Source organism: Cajanus cajan, chromosome 2, assembly GCF_000230855.2.
Source record: "Cajanus cajan strain Asha chromosome 2, NIPB_CcT2T_4, whole genome shotgun sequence".
Taxonomy (NCBI): domain Eukaryota; kingdom Viridiplantae; phylum Streptophyta; class Magnoliopsida; order Fabales; family Fabaceae; genus Cajanus; species Cajanus cajan.
The window spans coordinates 50,913,944-50,935,168 of NC_138518.1; the positions used below are offsets into that span (position 1 = coordinate 50,913,944).

General features: G+C 35.3%; 2 protein-coding genes across 2 annotated transcripts; both read left to right on the plus strand.

The window, feature by feature from the left end:
- The first annotated feature begins 13,433 nt into the window (after nt 1-13,433).
- LOC109803670 (NAD(P)-binding Rossmann-fold superfamily protein) lies at nt 13,434-15,659 on the plus strand. Its single transcript, XM_020365346.3, has 4 exons — nt 13,434-14,145; nt 14,248-14,601; nt 14,693-14,804; nt 14,919-15,659. The coding sequence occupies exons 1-4, from the start codon at nt 14,010-14,012 to the stop codon at nt 15,109-15,111; spliced, it is 795 nt and encodes a 264-aa protein (XP_020220935.1). The 5' UTR covers nt 13,434-14,009; the 3' UTR covers nt 15,112-15,659.
- Nucleotides 15,660-17,089: 1,430 nt separating this feature from the next.
- Nucleotides 17,090-17,455, plus strand: LOC109803818 (uncharacterized). The gene has a single exon (XM_020365493.1). It carries the CDS (start codon nt 17,090-17,092, stop codon nt 17,453-17,455), a length of 366 nt encoding a protein of 121 aa, XP_020221082.1.
- Nucleotides 17,456-21,225: the final 3,770 nt, after the last annotated feature.

Sequence of the window (21,225 nt, forward strand, 5' to 3'; positions counted from 1 at the left end):
AAAGAAATAGAAGGTCGTTCAGGATTTATAATTTTATTATACAACCATGGCCTCCCTAATAACATATGGCATGTCTCCATGGGGGCAATATCACAAAGAACTTCATCTTCATATGTTCCAATAGAGAATTTAATCATTGCTTGTCCATTTGTAGTGGGCAGACATAATTTCTCAACCGCCCTGCTGCTCACGACATTTCTGAAATTAAATTCATCTACTGCAACCAAGAATAGAGAGTCGTCAACCAAACATCTTGTATAGTAAATTTCCATTTCCATTCCAAACCCAGAGCCGAAGCTCTGATACCAAATGATATGAACCCAGAGGGATGGATTCGTTTTACGGATCTATCTAGGTTGGAAAGCTCATAATTAAGAAATTAAAAGAAAAAAATATGGATTGAGGTAAGAAATGGAAGAACAACGCCACAATCCCTAAAGATTGATAAGTTGAGGAAGATTCGCCACTTTGAATTAGGAAATTCAAGGATAAGAATCAAAAGTAGTTCCTAAGAACCTAGAGAGAGAAAATCCTCTCAATTGGAAAAATATCCAAATTCTGAATAATTCATTTTCTCCCCAAACTTTTACAAATGGTTCCTATTTATAAGCTTAGATGGGCAAGATGACATAAATTCCCACTAACACTTAATATTGACTCTTCACTAGCCCACTAACTAAGCAATAAATTCCCACTAGCATTTATTTCCCCTTAGCAACCTAAAAGGCAAGGCAACCTATCATATTTATTTAATAAAATAAAATAAAACGAAAATTACATTAAAAATAAGATAATGAACTTATTAATTATTCAGTCCCAAACTACTTAAATTCCTAGTCCATTATTGCTTCTTCTTGATTCACATCATACCCTCCTTCTTTGAGAAGATTCGTCCCGAATCTTTAGACTTTATTTATTTCCTAATTTATTTAATTCACTAACTACTGCCGAAACGTAAATGCTTCCTCCTGGGTCGAAGACATCTCGCTTGTATCCATCTCTAGCTTCACCTGTTGGTAAGTTATTAATCATCAATGAAACAAATAAAACCTCTTCAAACTCATAACCGCAAACGTACTCAATGAATAGGAATTGAATCCCATTCAAGTGGCAGCTTTGGAAAATAGTAACTTCAAACAACAAATCAACTCCATTTTCCAGGTGCAAGGTCTCTTGAATTTTATTTTGAAAGGTGGACTGAATGTATAAAGGTGCATTAGGAATGATGTTTACATGCTTCTTCAAACAAGAAAACTTGTCCTCTTGTTCCTGTAAATTTGACACATCAAAAGAAGAAAATGTAACGTTAGAGTTGTCATCTTCCTCTCTATGTATCTCATCTTCTACTCTCCTCTTCTCTTCTCTTTCTTTTTCTATCTTTATTTTCAATTTCAGTTGATCCTCATGTACATCGTCGGATGATAGACATATCAACTTAATCCTTCGTCCACCATGCACAAAAGAAATAGAAGGTCGTTCAGGATTTATAATTTTATTATACAACCATGGCCTCCCTAATAACATATGGCATGTCTCCATGGGGGCAATATCACAAAGAACTTCATCTTCATATGTTCCAATAGAGAATTTAATCATTGCTTGTCCATTTGTAGTGGGCAGACATAATTTCTCAACCGCCCTGCTGCTCACGACATTTCTGAAATTAAATTCATCTACTGCAACCAAGAATAGAGAGTCGTCAACCAAACATCTTGTATAGTAAATTTCCATTTCCATTCCAAACCCAGAGCCGAAGCTCTGATACCAAATGATATGAACCCAGAGGGATGGATTCGTTTTACGGATCTATCTAGGTTGGAAAGCTCATAATTAAGAAATTAAAAGAAAAAAATATGGATTGAGGTAAGAAATGGAAGAACAACGCCACAATCCCTAAAGATTGATAAGTTGAGGAAGATTCGCCACTTTGAATTAGGAAATTCAAGGATAAGAATCAAAAGTAGTTCCTAAGAACCTAGAGAGAGAAAATCCTCTCAATTGGAAAAATATCCAAATTCTGAATAATTCATTTTCTCCCCAAACTTTTACAAATGGTTCCTATTTATAAGCTTAGATGGGCAAGATGACATAAATTCCCACTAACACTTAATATTGACTCTTCACTAGCCCACTAACTAAGCAATAAATTCCCACTAGCATTTATTTCCCCTTAGCAACCTAAAAGGCAAGGCAACCTATCATATTTATTTAATAAAATAAAATAAAACGAAAATTACATTAAAAATAAGATAATGAACTTATTAATTATTCAGTCCCAAACTACTTAAATTCCTAGTCCATTATTGCTTCTTCTTGATTCACATCATACCCTCCTTCTTTGAGAAGATTCGTCCCGAATCTTTAGACTTTATTTATTTCCTAATTTATTTAATTCACTAACTACTGCCGAAACGTAAATGCTTCCTCCCGGGTCGAAGACATCTCGCTTGTATCCATCTCTAGCTTCACCTGTTGGTAAGTTATTAATCATCAATGAAACAAATAAAACCTCTTCAAACTCATAACCGCAAACGTACTCAATGAATAGGAATTGAATCCCATTCAAGTGGCAGCTTTGGAAAATAGTAACTTCAAACAACAAATCAACTCCATTTTCCAGGTGCAAGGTCTCTTGAATTTTATTTTGAAAGGTGGACTGAATGTATAAAGGTGCATTAGGAATGATGTTTACATGCTTCTTCAAACAAGAAAACTTGTCCTCTTGTTCCTGTAAATTTGACACATCAAAAGAAGAAAATGTAACGTTAGAGTTGTCATCTTCCTCTCTATGTATCTCATCTTCTACTCTCCTCTTCTCTTCTCTTTCTTTTTCTATCTTTATTTTCAATTTCAGTTGATCCTCATGTACATCGTCGGATGATAGACATATCAACTTAATCCTTCGTCCACCATGCACAAAAGAAATAGAAGGTCGTTCAGGATTTATAATTTTATTATACAACCATGGCCTCCCTAATAACATATGGCATGTCTCCATGGGGGCAATATCACAAAGAACTTCATCTTCATATGTTCCAATAGAGAATTTAATCATTGCTTGTCCATTTGTAGTGGGCAGACATAATTTCTCAACCGCCCTGCTGCTCACGACATTTCTGAAATTAAATTCATCTACTGCAACCAAGAATAGAGAGTCGTCAACCAAACATCTTGTATAGTAAATTTCCATTTCCATTCCAAACCCAGAGCCGAAGCTCTGATACCAAATGATATGAACCCAGAGGGATGGATTCGTTTTACGGATCTATCTAGGTTGGAAAGCTCATAATTAAGAAATTAAAAGAAAAAAATATGGATTGAGGTAAGAAATGGAAGAACAACGCCACAATCCCTAAAGATTGATAAGTTGAGGAAGATTCGCCACTTTGAATTAGGAAATTCAAGGATAAGAATCAAAAGTAGTTCCTAAGAACCTAGAGAGAGAAAATCCTCTCAATTGGAAAAATATCCAAATTCTGAATAATTCATTTTCTCCCCAAACTTTTACAAATGGTTCCTATTTATAAGCTTAGATGGGCAAGATGACATAAATTCCCACTAACACTTAATATTGACTCTTCACTAGCCCACTAACTAAGCAATAAATTCCCACTAGCATTTATTTCCCCTTAGCAACCTAAAAGGCAAGGCAACCTATCATATTTATTTAATAAAATAAAATAAAACGAAAATTACATTAAAAATAAGATAATGAACTTATTAATTATTCAGTCCCAAACTACTTAAATTCCTAGTCCATTATTGCTTCTTCTTGATTCACATCATACCCTCCTTCTTTGAGAAGATTCGTCCCGAATCTTTAGACTTTATTTATTTCCTAATTTATTTAATTCACTAACTACTGCCGAAACGTAAATGCTTCCTCCTGGGTCGAAGACATCTCGCTTGTATCCATCTCTAGCTTCACCTGTTGGTAAGTTATTAATCATCAATGAAACAAATAAAACCTCTTCAAACTCATAACCGCAAACGTACTCAATGAATAGGAATTGAATCCCATTCAAGTGGCAGCTTTGGAAAATAGTAACTTCAAACAACAAATCAACTCCATTTTCCAGGTGCAAGGTCTCTTGAATTTTATTTTGAAAGGTGGACTGAATGTATAAAGGTGCATTAGGAATGATGTTTACATGCTTCTTCAAACAAGAAAACTTGTCCTCTTGTTCCTGTAAATTTGACACATCAAAAGAAGAAAATGTAACGTTAGAGTTGTCATCTTCCTCTCTATGTATCTCATCTTCTACTCTCCTCTTCTCTTCTCTTTCTTTTTCTATCTTTATTTTCAATTTCAGTTGATCCTCATGTACATCGTCGGATGATAGACATATCAACTTAATCCTTCGTCCACCATGCACAAAAGAAATAGAAGGTCGTTCAGGATTTATAATTTTATTATACAACCATGGCCTCCCTAATAACATATGGCATGTCTCCATGGGGGCAATATCACAAAGAACTTCATCTTCATATGTTCCAATAGAGAATTTAATCATTGCTTGTCCATTTGTAGTGGGCAGACATAATTTCTCAACCGCCCTGCTGCTCACGACATTTCTGAAATTAAATTCATCTACTGCAACCAAGAATAGAGAGTCGTCAACCAAACATCTTGTATAGTAAATTTCCATTTCCATTCCAAACCCAGAGCCGAAGCTCTGATACCAAATGATATGAACCCAGAGGGATGGATTCGTTTTACGGATCTATCTAGGTTGGAAAGCTCATAATTAAGAAATTAAAAGAAAAAAATATGGATTGAGGTAAGAAATGGAAGAACAACGCCACAATCCCTAAAGATTGATAAGTTGAGGAAGATTCGCCACTTTGAATTAGGAAATTCAAGGATAAGAATCAAAAGTAGTTCCTAAGAACCTAGAGAGAGAAAATCCTCTCAATTGGAAAAATATCCAAATTCTGAATAATTCATTTTCTCCCCAAACTTTTACAAATGGTTCCTATTTATAAGCTTAGATGGGCAAGATGACATAAATTCCCACTAACACTTAATATTGACTCTTCACTAGCCCACTAACTAAGCAATAAATTCCCACTAGCATTTATTTCCCCTTAGCAACCTAAAAGGCAAGGCAACCTATCATATTTATTTAATAAAATAAAATAAAACGAAAATTACATTAAAAATAAGATAATGAACTTATTAATTATTCAGTCCCAAACTACTTAAATTCCTAGTCCATTATTGCTTCTTCTTGATTCACATCATACCCTCCTTCTTTGAGAAGATTCGTCCCGAATCTTTAGACTTTATTTATTTCCTAATTTATTTAATTCACTAACTACTGCCGAAACGTAAATGCTTCCTCCTGGGTCGAAGACATCTCGCTTGTATCCATCTCTAGCTTCACCTGTTGGTAAGTTATTAATCATCAATGAAACAAATAAAACCTCTTCAAACTCATAACCGCAAACGTACTCAATGAATAGGAATTGAATCCCATTCAAGTGGCAGCTTTGGAAAATAGTAACTTCAAACAACAAATCAACTCCATTTTCCAGGTGCAAGGTCTCTTGAATTTTATTTTGAAAGGTGGACTGAATGTATAAAGGTGCATTAGGAATGATGTTTACATGCTTCTTCAAACAAGAAAACTTGTCCTCTTGTTCCTGTAAATTTGACACATCAAAAGAAGAAAATGTAACGTTAGAGTTGTCATCTTCCTCTCTATGTATCTCATCTTCTACTCTCCTCTTCTCTTCTCTTTCTTTTTCTATCTTTATTTTCAATTTCAGTTGATCCTCATGTACATCGTCGGATGATAGACATATCAACTTAATCCTTCGTCCACCATGCACAAAAGAAATAGAAGGTCGTTCAGGATTTATAATTTTATTATACAACCATGGCCTCCCTAATAACATATGGCATGTCTCCATGGGGGCAATATCACAAAGAACTTCATCTTCATATGTTCCAATAGAGAATTTAATCATTGCTTGTCCATTTGTAGTGGGCAGACATAATTTCTCAACCGCCCTGCTGCTCACGACATTTCTGAAATTAAATTCATCTACTGCAACCAAGAATAGAGAGTCGTCAACCAAACATCTTGTATAGTAAATTTCCATTTCCATTCCAAACCCAGAGCCGAAGCTCTGATACCAAATGATATGAACCCAGAGGGATGGATTCGTTTTACGGATCTATCTAGGTTGGAAAGCTCATAATTAAGAAATTAAAAGAAAAAAATATGGATTGAGGTAAGAAATGGAAGAACAACGCCACAATCCCTAAAGATTGATAAGTTGAGGAAGATTCGCCACTTTGAATTAGGAAATTCAAGGATAAGAATCAAAAGTAGTTCCTAAGAACCTAGAGAGAGAAAATCCTCTCAATTGGAAAAATATCCAAATTCTGAATAATTCATTTTCTCCCCAAACTTTTACAAATGGTTCCTATTTATAAGCTTAGATGGGCAAGATGACATAAATTCCCACTAACACTTAATATTGACTCTTCACTAGCCCACTAACTAAGCAATAAATTCCCACTAGCATTTATTTCCCCTTAGCAACCTAAAAGGCAAGGCAACCTATCATATTTATTTAATAAAATAAAATAAAACGAAAATTACATTAAAAATAAGATAATGAACTTATTAATTATTCAGTCCCAAACTACTTAAATTCCTAGTCCATTATTGCTTCTTCTTGATTCACATCATACCCTCCTTCTTTGAGAAGATTCGTCCCGAATCTTTAGACTTTATTTATTTCCTAATTTATTTAATTCACTAACTACTGCCGAAACGTAAATGCTTCCTCCTGGGTCGAAGACATCTCGCTTGTATCCATCTCTAGCTTCACCTGTTGGTAAGTTATTAATCATCAATGAAACAAATAAAACCTCTTCAAACTCATAACCGCAAACGTACTCAATGAATAGGAATTGAATCCCATTCAAGTGGCAGCTTTGGAAAATAGTAACTTCAAACAACAAATCAACTCCATTTTCCAGGTGCAAGGTCTCTTGAATTTTATTTTGAAAGGTGGACTGAATGTATAAAGGTGCATTAGGAATGATGTTTACATGCTTCTTCAAACAAGAAAACTTGTCCTCTTGTTCCTGTAAATTTGACACATCAAAAGAAGAAAATGTAACGTTAGAGTTGTCATCTTCCTCTCTATGTATCTCATCTTCTACTCTCCTCTTCTCTTCTCTTTCTTTTTCTATCTTTATTTTCAATTTCAGTTGATCCTCATGTACATCGTCGGATGATAGACATATCAACTTAATCCTTCGTCCACCATGCACAAAAGAAATAGAAGGTCGTTCAGGATTTATAATTTTATTATACAACCATGGCCTCCCTAATAACATATGGCATGTCTCCATGGGGGCAATATCACAAAGAACTTCATCTTCATATGTTCCAATAGAGAATTTAATCATTGCTTGTCCATTTGTAGTGGGCAGACATAATTTCTCAACCGCCCTGCTGCTCACGACATTTCTGAAATTAAATTCATCTACTGCAACCAAGAATAGAGAGTCGTCAACCAAACATCTTGTATAGTAAATTTCCATTTCCATTCCAAACCCAGAGCCGAAGCTCTGATACCAAATGATATGAACCCAGAGGGATGGATTCGTTTTACGGATCTATCTAGGTTGGAAAGCTCATAATTAAGAAATTAAAAGAAAAAAATATGGATTGAGGTAAGAAATGGAAGAACAACGCCACAATCCCTAAAGATTGATAAGTTGAGGAAGATTCGCCACTTTGAATTAGGAAATTCAAGGATAAGAATCAAAAGTAGTTCCTAAGAACCTAGAGAGAGAAAATCCTCTCAATTGGAAAAATATCCAAATTCTGAATAATTCATTTTCTCCCCAAACTTTTACAAATGGTTCCTATTTATAAGCTTAGATGGGCAAGATGACATAAATTCCCACTAACACTTAATATTGACTCTTCACTAGCCCACTAACTAAGCAATAAATTCCCACTAGCATTTATTTCCCCTTAGCAACCTAAAAGGCAAGGCAACCTATCATATTTATTTAATAAAATAAAATAAAACGAAAATTACATTAAAAATAAGATAATGAACTTATTAATTATTCAGTCCCAAACTACTTAAATTCCTAGTCCATTATTGCTTCTTCTTGATTCACATCATACCCTCCTTCTTTGAGAAGATTCGTCCCGAATCTTTAGACTTTATTTATTTCCTAATTTATTTAATTCACTAACTACTGCCGAAACGTAAATGCTTCCTCCTGGGTCGAAGACATCTCGCTTGTATCCATCTCTAGCTTCACCTGTTGGTAAGTTATTAATCATCAATGAAACAAATAAAACCTCTTCAAACTCATAACCGCAAACGTACTCAATGAATAGGAATTGAATCCCATTCAAGTGGCAGCTTTGGAAAATAGTAACTTCAAACAACAAATCAACTCCATTTTCCAGGTGCAAGGTCTCTTGAATTTTATTTTGAAAGGTGGACTGAATGTATAAAGGTGCATTAGGAATGATGTTTACATGCTTCTTCAAACAAGAAAACTTGTCCTCTTGTTCCTGTAAATTTGACACATCAAAAGAAGAAAATGTAACGTTAGAGTTGTCATCTTCCTCTCTATGTATCTCATCTTCTACTCTCCTCTTCTCTTCTCTTTCTTTTTCTATCTTTATTTTCAATTTCAGTTGATCCTCATGTACATCGTCGGATGATAGACATATCAACTTAATCCTTCGTCCACCATGCACAAAAGAAATAGAAGGTCGTTCAGGATTTATAATTTTATTATACAACCATGGCCTCCCTAATAACATATGGCATGTCTCCATGGGGGCAATATCACAAAGAACTTCATCTTCATATGTTCCAATAGAGAATTTAATCATTGCTTGTCCATTTGTAGTGGGCAGACATAATTTCTCAACCGCCCTGCTGCTCACGACATTTCTGAAATTAAATTCATCTACTGCAACCAAGAATAGAGAGTCGTCAACCAAACATCTTGTATAGTAAATTTCCATTTCCATTCCAAACCCAGAGCCGAAGCTCTGATACCAAATGATATGAACCCAGAGGGATGGATTCGTTTTACGGATCTATCTAGGTTGGAAAGCTCATAATTAAGAAATTAAAAGAAAAAAATATGGATTGAGGTAAGAAATGGAAGAACAACGCCACAATCCCTAAAGATTGATAAGTTGAGGAAGATTCGCCACTTTGAATTAGGAAATTCAAGGATAAGAATCAAAAGTAGTTCCTAAGAACCTAGAGAGAGAAAATCCTCTCAATTGGAAAAATATCCAAATTCTGAATAATTCATTTTCTCCCCAAACTTTTACAAATGGTTCCTATTTATAAGCTTAGATGGGCAAGATGACATAAATTCCCACTAACACTTAATATTGACTCTTCACTAGCCCACTAACTAAGCAATAAATTCCCACTAGCATTTATTTCCCCTTAGCAACCTAAAAGGCAAGGCAACCTATCATATTTATTTAATAAAATAAAATAAAACGAAAATTACATTAAAAATAAGATAATGAACTTATTAATTATTCAGTCCCAAACTACTTAAATTCCTAGTCCATTATTGCTTCTTCTTGATTCACATCATACCCTCCTTCTTTGAGAAGATTCGTCCCGAATCTTTAGACTTTATTTATTTCCTAATTTATTTAATTCACTAACTACTGCCGAAACGTAAATGCTTCCTCCTGGGTCGAAGACATCTCGCTTGTATCCATCTCTAGCTTCACCTGTTGGTAAGTTATTAATCATCAATGAAACAAATAAAACCTCTTCAAACTCATAATCGCAAACGTACTCAATGAATAGGAATTGAATCCCATTCAAGTGGCAGCTTTGGAAAATAGTAACTTCAAACAACAAATCAACTCCATTTTCCAGGTGCAAGGTCTCTTGAATTTTATTTTGAAAGGTGGACTGAATGTATAAAGGTGCATTAGGAATGATGTTTACATGCTTCTTCAAACAAGAAAACTTGTCCTCTTGTTCCTGTAAATTTGACACATCAAAAGAAGAAAATGTAACGTTAGAGTTGTCATCTTCCTCTCTATGTATCTCATCTTCTACTCTCCTCTTCTCTTCTCTTTCTTTTTCTATCTTTATTTTCAATTTCAGTTGATCCTCATGTACATCGTCGGATGATAGACATATCAACTTAATCCTTCGTCCACCATGCACAAAAGAAATAGAAGGTCGTTCAGGATTTATAATTTTATTATACAACCATGGCCTCCCTAATAACATATGGCATGTCTCCATGGGGGCAATATCACAAAGAACTTCATCTTCATATGTTCCAATAGAGAATTTAATCATTGCTTGTCCATTTGTAGTGGGCAGACATAATTTCTCAACCGCCCTGCTGCTCACGACATTTCTGAAATTAAATTCATCTGCTGCAACCAAGAATAGAGAGTCGTCAACCAAACATCTTGTATAGTAAATTTCCATTTCCATTCCAAACCCAGAGCCGAAGCTCTGATACCAAATGATATGAACCCAGAGGGATGGATTCGTTTTACGGATCTATCTAGGTTGGAAAGCTCATAATTAAGAAATTAAAAGAAAAAAATATGGATTGAGGTAAGAAATGGAAGAACAACGCCATAATCCCTAAAGATTGATAAGTTGAGGAAGATTCGCCACTTTGAATTAGGAAATTCAAGGATAAGAATCAAAAGTAGTTCCTAAGAACCTAGAGAGAGAAAATCCTCTCAATTGGAAAAATATCCAAATTCTGAATAATTCATTTTCTCCCCAAACTTTTACAAATGGTTCCTATTTATAAGCTTAGATGGGCAAGATGACATAAATTCCCACTAACACTTAATATTGACTCTTCACTAGCCCACTAACTAAGCAATAAATTCCCACTAGCATTTATTTCCCCTTAGCAACCTAAAAGGCAAGGCAACCTATCATATTTATTTAATAAAATAAAATAAAACGAAAATTACATTAAAAATAAGATAATGAACTTATTAATTATTCAGTCCCAAACTACTTAAATTCCTAGTCCATTATTGCTTCTTCTTGATTCACATCATACCCTCCTTCTTTGAGAAGATTCGTCCCGAATCTTTAGACTTTATTTATTTCCTAATTTATTTAATTCACTAACTACTGCCGAAACGTAAATGCTTCCTCCTGGGTCGAAGACATCTCGCTTGTATCCATCTCTAGCTTCACCTGTTGGTAAGTTATTAATCATCAATGAAACAAATAAAACCTCTTCAAACTCATAACCGCAAACGTACTCAATGAATAGGAATTGAATCCCATTCAAGTGGCAGCTTTGGAAAATAGTAACTTCAAACAACAAATCAACTCCATTTTCCAGGTGCAAGGTCTCTTGAATTTTATTTTGAAAGGTGGACTGAATGTATAAAGGTGCATTAGGAATGATGTTTACATGCTTCTTCAAACAAGAAAACTTGTCCTCTTGTTCCTGTAAATTTGACACATCAAAAGAAGAAAATGTAACGTTAGAGTTGTCATCTTCCTCTCTATGTATCTCATCTTCTACTCTCCTCTTCTCTTCTCTTTCTTTTTCTATCTTTATTTTCAATTTCAGTTGATCCTCATGTACATCGTCGGATGATAGACATATCAACTTAATCCTTCGTCCACCATGCACAAAAGAAATAGAAGGTCGTTCAGGATTTATAATTTTATTATACAACCATGGCCTCCCTAATAACATATGGCATGTCTCCATGGGGGCAATATCACAAAGAACTTCATCTTCATATGTTCCAATAGAGAATTTAATCATTGCTTGTCCATTTGTAGTGGGCAGACATAATTTCTCAACCGCCCTGCTGCTCACGACATTTCTGAAATTAAATTCATCTACTGCAACCAAGAATAGAGAGTCGTCAACCAAACATCTTGTATAGTAAATTTCCATTTCCATTCCAAACCCAGAGCCGAAGCTCTGATACCAAATGATATGAACCCAGAGGGATGGATTCGTTTTACGGATCTATCTAGGTTGGAAAGCTCATAATTAAGAAATTAAAAGAAAAAAATATGGATTGAGGTAAGAAATGGAAGAACAACGCCACAATCCCTAAAGATTGATAAGTTGAGGAAGATTCGCCACTTTGAATTAGGAAATTCAAGGATAAGAATCAAAAGTAGTTCCTAAGAACCTAGAGAGAGAAAATCCTCTCAATTGGAAAAATATCCAAATTCTGAATAATTCATTTTCTCCCCAAACTTTTACAAATGGTTCCTATTTATAAGCTTAGATGGGCAAGATGACATAAATTCCCACTAACACTTAATATTGACTCTTCACTAGCCCACTAACTAAGCAATAAATTCCCACTAGCATTTATTTCCCCTTAGCAACCTAAAAGGCAAGGCAACCTATCATATTTATTTAATAAAATAAAATAAAACGAAAATTACATTAAAAATAAGATAATGAACTTATTAATTATTCAGTCCCAAACTACTTAAATTCCTAGTCCATTATTGTTTCTTCTTGATTCACATCACTTATCTTATCAAATAATGGTTTATACCCTTTATTTGATGCTTTAAGTGAATCATCATTTTTGACATAAAACATTAGTCGATGACGCTCCTATGATAAGGTTGGTTGACATTGGATGACACATCATGGTCAATAGATATCAAATTTGTGAGGATACGCATATAATATCATGTTTTCTTTATGAAAATTTTCATTATTTTTCAATTTTAAAAATAATAATTTCTCTATCTATTCTTTAAAATATTTCTTAAAATTTGTATATTTTTTTAAATCATAACAAATGTGATATTTATAATATAAGTTGAGAGCTAAAATTAATAAGAAATCAATGCTCATTCAATTGTGGACATTTAAATTAATAATTTATTCTCTTTCAACAATACAAAATATAAAAGATTGTATGTGTTACTTATCTAAATAAATAAGAAAAATTAGTTTCAATTAAAAAATAAAGGAGAGGAGTAAGTGATTTAATTAAAAATGCAATTTATTTATTAATTATTACGATGATAAAATATACTAATAAAAAATTGAGTAACTAAACGTAGAAACTAAATAATAAAAAATGCAAAATTATAGAACATAATAAGTAAGAAAACGTGGAATGAGCCAAATAAATATGAACAAGATTTGCAACTTTTCTTTTGTGGTAATGGAGTATATGTCCTCTCTCTACAAAAGCCGAATTGCATTAGGACAATTATTAGAAACTGAATGGATTGGATTTATCATACGAGTGTTGATCGTAAACTGAATTCCTCGCAAACTCCAGGTCACTCGTTAGATCAAAAGAAAGCTTTGGTGATCTAATAATTAACGAAAGAGTGTCCTATGATAGCATCCGTTGTTTGTCGAACGCAAGTTGCAGCACTTAAATATAGTACAGTATATATACATATGTTGTGTGGTTCCTACTTCCTAGAGTGGGAATTTGATAGGTACGTGGTTGTGGCCACAAATCCAGCTAGGAAGCGAGGGCGTGAACCGACACGCAACAACACTTTGAGTGAAGTAGCAATGTGTTGGGTTTCCGGAACATGAATGATAATTGAAGTGTCCGCGAGTGAACACCACAGCTGCGATGTTCCTGCGACCGAATTGGAAAGACGAGTGGTGGGGAATTAGTGAAATAATCACCGAGTCCCGATTCAGTTATAATTATTCGTGTCTTGGCCAACGTCTTAAACGTGTCGCGCATGCATTAATTATAATATTTTTTTAAAAAATAATTTAAATAAAATTAGTGGTTGCATTAAAAAAGTAGAGTAGTAGTTTAGATTGTTGATATTAAGAGAAAGGGTGGAAGGGAAGGGGAGGGGAGAGGGAAGGAAATGGTTGTGGTAATGATTCAGACAAGGGAAGAAGCAGGAGAGGACATCTCAGCCCCTATCTAGCTACCTCTTAAATATCTCTCTAAAGTCTAAAGTCTAAAGTCTTCAACATTCCATTCTTCCTTACTACTTAGAGCGAGATGCGAAGCATGCCAAGTTCCCCTTCCCCACGAGGCATTGCGGCCATCGTGGGCGTGGGCCCTAACCTGGGCCTTTCCATCGCTCGCAAGTTCGCTCACGAGGGCTACACCGTCGCCATCCTCGCTCGTGACTTGGGTATGCTATGCCTATGCTATCTATTCTATTTAATTTAATTAATTCTCTCTTAATTAGATACTGTATCTGTATTAAGATGATGGATGATGGATGATGATTCAGGGAGGTTGTCTCGATTTGCGGACGAAATAGCTCGGGAAGAGAAGGCGCAGGTGTTCGCCATCCGAATAGACTGCTCTGACTCGAGGAGCGTGCGGGAGGCATTCGAGGGAGTGCTCTCTCTGGGATTCGTGGAAGTTCTCGTCTACAATGCATACCAGCCACTACCATGGAACCCCACCTCCTTCCAAGACCTCCGCGTGGATTCCTTCCACAAGTCCCTCGCCGTCTCCTCCGTCGGCGCCTTCCACTGCGCCCAGCAGGTGCTCCCCGGCATGGTCGAAAGGGGAAAGGGGACCATTCTCTTCACCGGCTGCTCCGCTTCCCTCGACGGCATTGCTGGCTACTCTGAACTCTGTATCTACTAAATAAATATACCACCACTCTTCCTTATTTGCTTTTTCATTTTCTTATTTTAGTAATGGGGGCCATCCATCACATGACACAGGCTGTGGGAAATTCGCTTTGAGAGCCCTCTCGCAATGCTTGGCCAAGGAATTTCATCCCCAGGGAGTGCACGTAGCCCATGTCATCATTCACGCTCTTGTTGCCCCACCCAGGTTCCTTCCCTTCACTCAAACACCGCACTAATTTATTATTCCATTTATCAATGTTTCATGTTTCAACCACCATTACTTAAAGCTTAAAAGGATAATTTGCATGTTGTGGGGCAGAGGAGCAACGCCCACGACGTCGTTGCAGAGGGGTAATTCCGTGGGGGAGCAAAGCAGTGGAGTAGTAGGAGGAGGTGAGGGTACCATGGACCCCGATGCACTCGCACAAACCTTCTGGCACTTGCATGTTCAGGACCGAAACGCTTGGACCCAGGAGATGGATCTTCGTTCCTCTTCTGCTAGATTCTTCTAGTCGCTACCCTCGGTATTAATTTTATGTCCCTCAATTATTTTCATTTCCTCTCTCCAATGTCAATCATTTCCATCAACAACCGTCACTCCATGATCCATGTTTCCAATCAAACCCCGTGTGCTAGCTACCTAAGTATTACAGTATTATCATGTGTAGTGTACAAAAGATTATACGCTCACGCTGTGCTGTTTGCCTCGTCATCCCTTAAGTAATGAGTGATGAGAAAGAAGAAAAAGAAGAAAAGGATGTATATATGGTATATGTTATATATGATATATCCATCCCTTTGTTTTGTGTGTTAATTTGGATTATTCTCTCCTGTCAAAACATATTTGGCATTTTCAAAATCCTGATTAATGAGTTATTTGTCGGTAATGGGGCCCAGCCGTGGAAAAGTTTAGGGAGTGGGATGGGGACATGGTTGCATGGATAATAGCAGGAATTCGTGTTCTAATTTGGGACACAAAAACTATGTGTATGTACTTGCTTGAATCTCCCAAAGTATTCAAGCTTCAGTGTTGTTATTTTCATGCCATTCGTTTATGTTTTGTGATGATCCATGACCATGTCGAGAAAATAGTGCACAATAATTGTTTGATCGCAAGTGGGGGGGGGGGGGGGGGGATTAAAAACGGTGCTATGATTAATTTTTCCGAAAAGAATGGAGATAAGAGAAAGGTGAAGGGGATGATATTTATTAGAGGAGCCGTCATACATAGCACTAGCGAGTAGCCAGCAGGTTCGGTGAAAGGAACATGGAATGGAATAGGTGGATTTGACGAGAAGGAGGGTTCCACCACATGAAATGGTTGGTGTGTTGCATGATTGGAGATGCTTTTGTTTATAGTTCATACAACCATATGATGATTGGTAAGCTATGAATCATATCATATGAGATCAGATCAGGCTCAACCAGACAGGTCCCCAACGCGTATCTGAAAAGTTTAATTACAACAACGTGTCCTGCCACTCTCACGACAATCCCTCATTAATGCTGATTTTGACATGAGCGCCTCTTATCTCATGCTTTAATAAGAAACAAGGGATGAAGTGGAGGTAAAATATCCAGCGCAATTACGACTTGTTAAGTGACACAAAACAAAATTAAGCCCTAATAATCCTCAAATAAAACTCAAACAAGTTCACCTCAAATGACTACGTTGACTCCTTTTTTGTTTTTCATGGATGTCACATTTTAGTGAAAACAAGGGCAAGGCTTCGCTTAGCTAGCTCCACGTCAATGGTAAACATAATTCGTTGCTACTGCTGGACCATTTGGATTCGAACAGATATTTTTGGTAATTTTCAACTATTACTGTTTCACTTATCAATCTAGTCGTGGTAATGATTAATTATGGGGTGAAACTCAATCACAGATTCGCAAATAATCTTATTCCCCTGGACCGATTCTAACCGGATTAACTATCAATTATGGTTTTATTTAAACTTCGTCCAGACTTAAATGATAGAATTTCATGTAATAAAAAAGATTAATGTTATTTTAAACTAAATTTGTATAATTTCACCTTTGTGGCTAACTTTTTTTTTATTATTATTAATAAATATCTTTTTTCATAATAAATGAAATGAAGTAGAAAAATAAATACAAAAATAATGTTATACAAATTGTATAATTTTTATTATACATCTAGCATTACTATAAAATAAAAAAAAATTCCTAACGTCATTGGATTAGTAAAAAAGAATAGTAAAATTTCCGATCTGTCTAAAGGAGGGATCCATACGCTTTTTATGAACTTTAAAGTTTGTCTCCTCTGATTTGGAAGATCGAGTATTGTGATGCTTTAATTAGTTTCATTATTGCAGATAGCATTAATTAAAATGAATATTTATATATGCTTTAAATGTCTCTGATGGCTTGGTTGGCGAAAGTTTTAGGGGTACCTCTCTTAATCTGGTCCTCAGTTTGAGATATGTGGTTTGGTTGCATCCTCCTCTTGACTTGATCACTCTGAATATGGATGGGAGTGTTCAAGGAACTTGGCTGAGATCAGGTTTTGGTGAGTTATGTGATTATCATGGTGGAGTCTTCCTCTTTGATTTCTTCGGTAGGGTGCAACGATTAGTTAGTGGGGATGCGGCTTTGGTTTTACATGTAGAAATTTTGGTACTCCATCATGGTTTTAGGCATGATGAGTGCCTGTCAGATTCTCTGGTTTTGGTTAATTTGCTGTGGTGTGCACCAATCGTCATTTATGTATATGCTAATGAGTTGATGGATATTCGAAACTTGATGGCAAAAGACTGGGATTGTTCATTGTCACATTCTCTTCGGGAGGATAATATGTATGCAAATGCTTTGACTAAGTTTGGGGTGTTGTAGGATTGTTCTTTCTGAAGCTCTTGGTGGTTAGATAGTCTTTTACTTGTTGATTCTGTGGGTCTTGCCTATTTCAGGGGTTAGCTATTTTTTGTTTCATTGTCTTTTTTTCTTGTTTATTTTCTCTTTATGTACAAAAAGAAAATGAGAACACTTCACATTGATTATATTATAATTTATGTAAAAATATGCACTCTCTACGTTGGTTATAATATAATTGACGTATAAAGATGTACTTCATACAACTTTCTAGCTGCTACAACGAGCATTTTTCTTCCACAACCCCAATCCTGGTCACTATATTATATTGCTTTGCTCTTTTACGTCATTGCTAGAGTTTCTGTTCACAAAGCCCTCCTCCTCCATTGCTATGCCATTAAACATTCTATCATTACTTTAACTTATTATGTTAATATACATATTTGACAAGTATATCAATTGTTGTAGGTAATAAATTGGACAGTATTCTAAATTATCAAATTCATAGGGATTTGAGTTATAATTGTATCATGTAATTTTTTGTATTAAACAAATAATTAAAGAAAATTTAGAATTGTTTAAGAAATTTAAATTTTGTAAAAACAAAATAAAATAGTAAATTGTAGAGTTTGTGTTTATAATAAGAAGTCAGAGATTGATTTACTAACTTTCCTCGTATAAATCCTCTTAATTTTCCATTCAATTTTGAAACTATACAATTAATTTGACAATCCACAATTGTACTTAAACCCTAATTTTTTAGGCCATAAATTATAGGTCGTTTTAAGAAAAATCTTAATTTATTGATAATGTTTGTTAAACAACTTGCATTAAGGTTGAGAACCAAAATTCGAATGATAAGATTTATTCTATTCCTAATAATAAATGTTATTAGTGTTTTATTTAGGTCATAATTTTAAAAAGATTTTTCAACTTCAATTAAAAATTATAAAATAATGTAGAGGTTGATTAGGGCATAACAAACATTAAACATAATAATAAAACATAAGAAAAATTACATAAGTCCAGTAGTTACCTCAATCTTCAATAATAGAGACTTAGTTACTCATGACTAAGGATTACACAATATAAGATAAACTTTTGAGCAATATGTGATTACAAAATTAACCTTATAATAACTCTCTCTAATTTCTCTAAAATTATGCTCGTTGAAAAGTACTGAGTGATACAAAAATAACCTATAGGCCTTATTTTTATAATATTTTCTAATGGGTTTTTAGGTTAGATATGCTCATTCAAAATGACCATATGGCTCACTTTGAGTAAACTTATGTGTGATTCTAGTGATGCTCTCTATTCTAGCTCGCCCAAAGCGATTATGAGATGACTTTAAGCGAATTTTGCCCACTTAAAGCACTTAAGCAGCTTGCTCTAAGGTTGCTCTTGTGGTAGCTCTAAGCAAATTCCGCTCACTTTAAGCGTGTAACCTACTCATTTTAAGCAAGCTAAGATTGTCTTTAGGAGTTGCTCTCTAACTTGACTCCCTTCAAGTTGAGATTTGATCGCTCTAAGTGAATTTCATAACATCAGGCGATTATTCTATGTGGCTTGGAGCAATATTTTTTCCTTTTGGATTAATAGCTTTTAAATTATTTTCTCCCTATATGTTACAACTCAACAAAAAAAATATTAAAATACCTAATATTTAAATAATTAAATTCTAAAATAAGATTAGCTATTAACTAAGTATTTTGTGATCAAAAACAAGATTTAGAAGGATAAAATATATTAATAATTGCTTAAATTAAATAAAAAATTGTATGCATATTTGACAATTATCATTAATAATCAATATATTATGTTAGCAGTCAATTGACCTGTAACAAATACACAAAAAATTGAGAGTTGAATAATAAAATATGTAATTTGTAACGACCCACCATGGTCCTTACACTTAATGAAATCGTACTACTACTAGTTAACTAAGAGAATATTAAGTTGGATAACACATACATGCAGGTATATATATATAATAACAACTATGTTTCTAAATGTAAAATATAACACTACATATGTACAATCATCCAAAATAATAACTCCTAGTGCCGGTCAAGCACAACCTACAGTTATCCCAGACGGTAACTCTGACACTAGGATAAAATTCTCGTCTCGCAGCGATCACCTCAACTCCAAGTTATCCCTGACCTGCTCTCATACCAATTATGATCATCGCAGTCCCACCACATGGAAACAGAAGGGTAAGCTAGAGTTCAAAAATCAATCATACAAGTATAGAACAATAATCTATACTACACAATCATTCAACTATCAATCATATTCATAGAGTCACACCATACACTCTATCCAATACTACTCATGCATAAAATACAATCCACCAATCATGAAGTCAAACACCTCACTTCATCAAATTAATAATCCTGCAATAAATGCATCTCATGACAGATATCAATGCATATCAATCATCTAATACGTCGTCACGCATACACCCAGGAGATCTCCTTAACAATAGAGTTGTATAACTGACATTCCATCCTACCGAAACCACCTCTTTCACGCTCAATGCGCCCGCTCGGTCACAGCTAAACAGGATATAATCCTCACTCGGGTTTACTCGGATGATGTCACTTACACAATTGGAAGTCCAGATCCACCGTCAGGTATATCACAGCTGGGTACGAGCTTACCACGACCTTGACATGCATAACCAAGTCAATTGTGGAGTTCGCCCACCGACTATCTGCAAGGATTCACGTACCTTCCCGAGTACTTGGTTAAGGGAATAACCCTTGACCTCATATCTCGCTCTAACATTGGCTAAGGACTTAGAGGAGACTCACCCAACCTAGTGGCCTACTTGAGCACCACTCTCCCAAATCCAGTGGCCTACCTGAGTACCACTCTCATATATCAGTGGCCTATCCAAGCACCACTCTCAAGAGACTCTATGTAAGCTCTTCCAGTTCGCAAATATTTTTCCTCTCCTCAAGTCCTAGGCTAGACTCATGCCATAAGGCATCACATGCAATTATGCATCATACATCATACATTGTCTGCCCACCATCATGATCAATAATCATACACATGTCATAAGACATCACATGCAATAATGCATCATACATCATACATGGTCTACCCACCATTATGATTAATAATCATACACATATGAACATATACTCATGCCATATCATATTTGAACATTCATATATATCATCACTATGCATACATATGAATCACACCTCACCATGCATCATATATCATACATACATGATCCAAAACTTCAACTTAACATACATTAGCATCATTTCATTCATAAACATATTCACGCCCGGCGCAGCCTGAGCTCGTCCAGCCTAAACCCAACCTGAGAGTCCTAAAACTCATCCACACCCAGTCAGAGAGTTCAAAACTCTCATCCAAACTAACAAATCCAATCATATGCAAACACAAAAACACAATGCATAGGCTCCATACAACACAAAACAAACTCAAAATCAACATGCACCCATCTGATGCATCAAATTCACCAAAAACCCTATTTTTCCCAAAACCCCGAAAAATGAGCGAATTCTCCGATCCAGCCATGGATCCTCAACTTTCATGCATCAATTGAGTTTCTAAACTCACATGCAACTTAAACAACAAACATTCTAGCTTCCCTCACCTGAAGATTGACTCAAAATAGCCAATAATTGAGAAGAAGTAGAATTCCCTTCCGAAGCTCAACCCGAAACTTCAATCCTCACAAAGCAAGCTTCCTAATCTGAATTTCAATAAAAGACAGAAGGCATTGGTAATCTAGAGGAGAAAAGGAA

Bases quoted from the DNA above. Each gene is read 5' to 3' on its own strand.
- LOC109803670 (XM_020365346.3), top strand. From the start codon at position 14,010: ATGCGAAGCATGCCAAGTTCCCCTTCCCCACGAGGCATTGCGGCCATC. The intron at 14,146-14,247 runs GTATGCTATGCC...ATGATGATTCAG, and splicing joins CATCCTCGCTCGTGACTTGG to GGAGGTTGTCTCGATTTGCG. The intron at 14,602-14,692 runs GTATCTACTAAA...CACATGACACAG, and splicing joins TGCTGGCTACTCTGAACTCT to GCTGTGGGAAATTCGCTTTG.
- LOC109803818 (XM_020365493.1), top strand. From the start codon at position 17,090: ATGGATGGGAGTGTTCAAGGAACTTGGCTGAGATCAGGTTTTGGTGAG.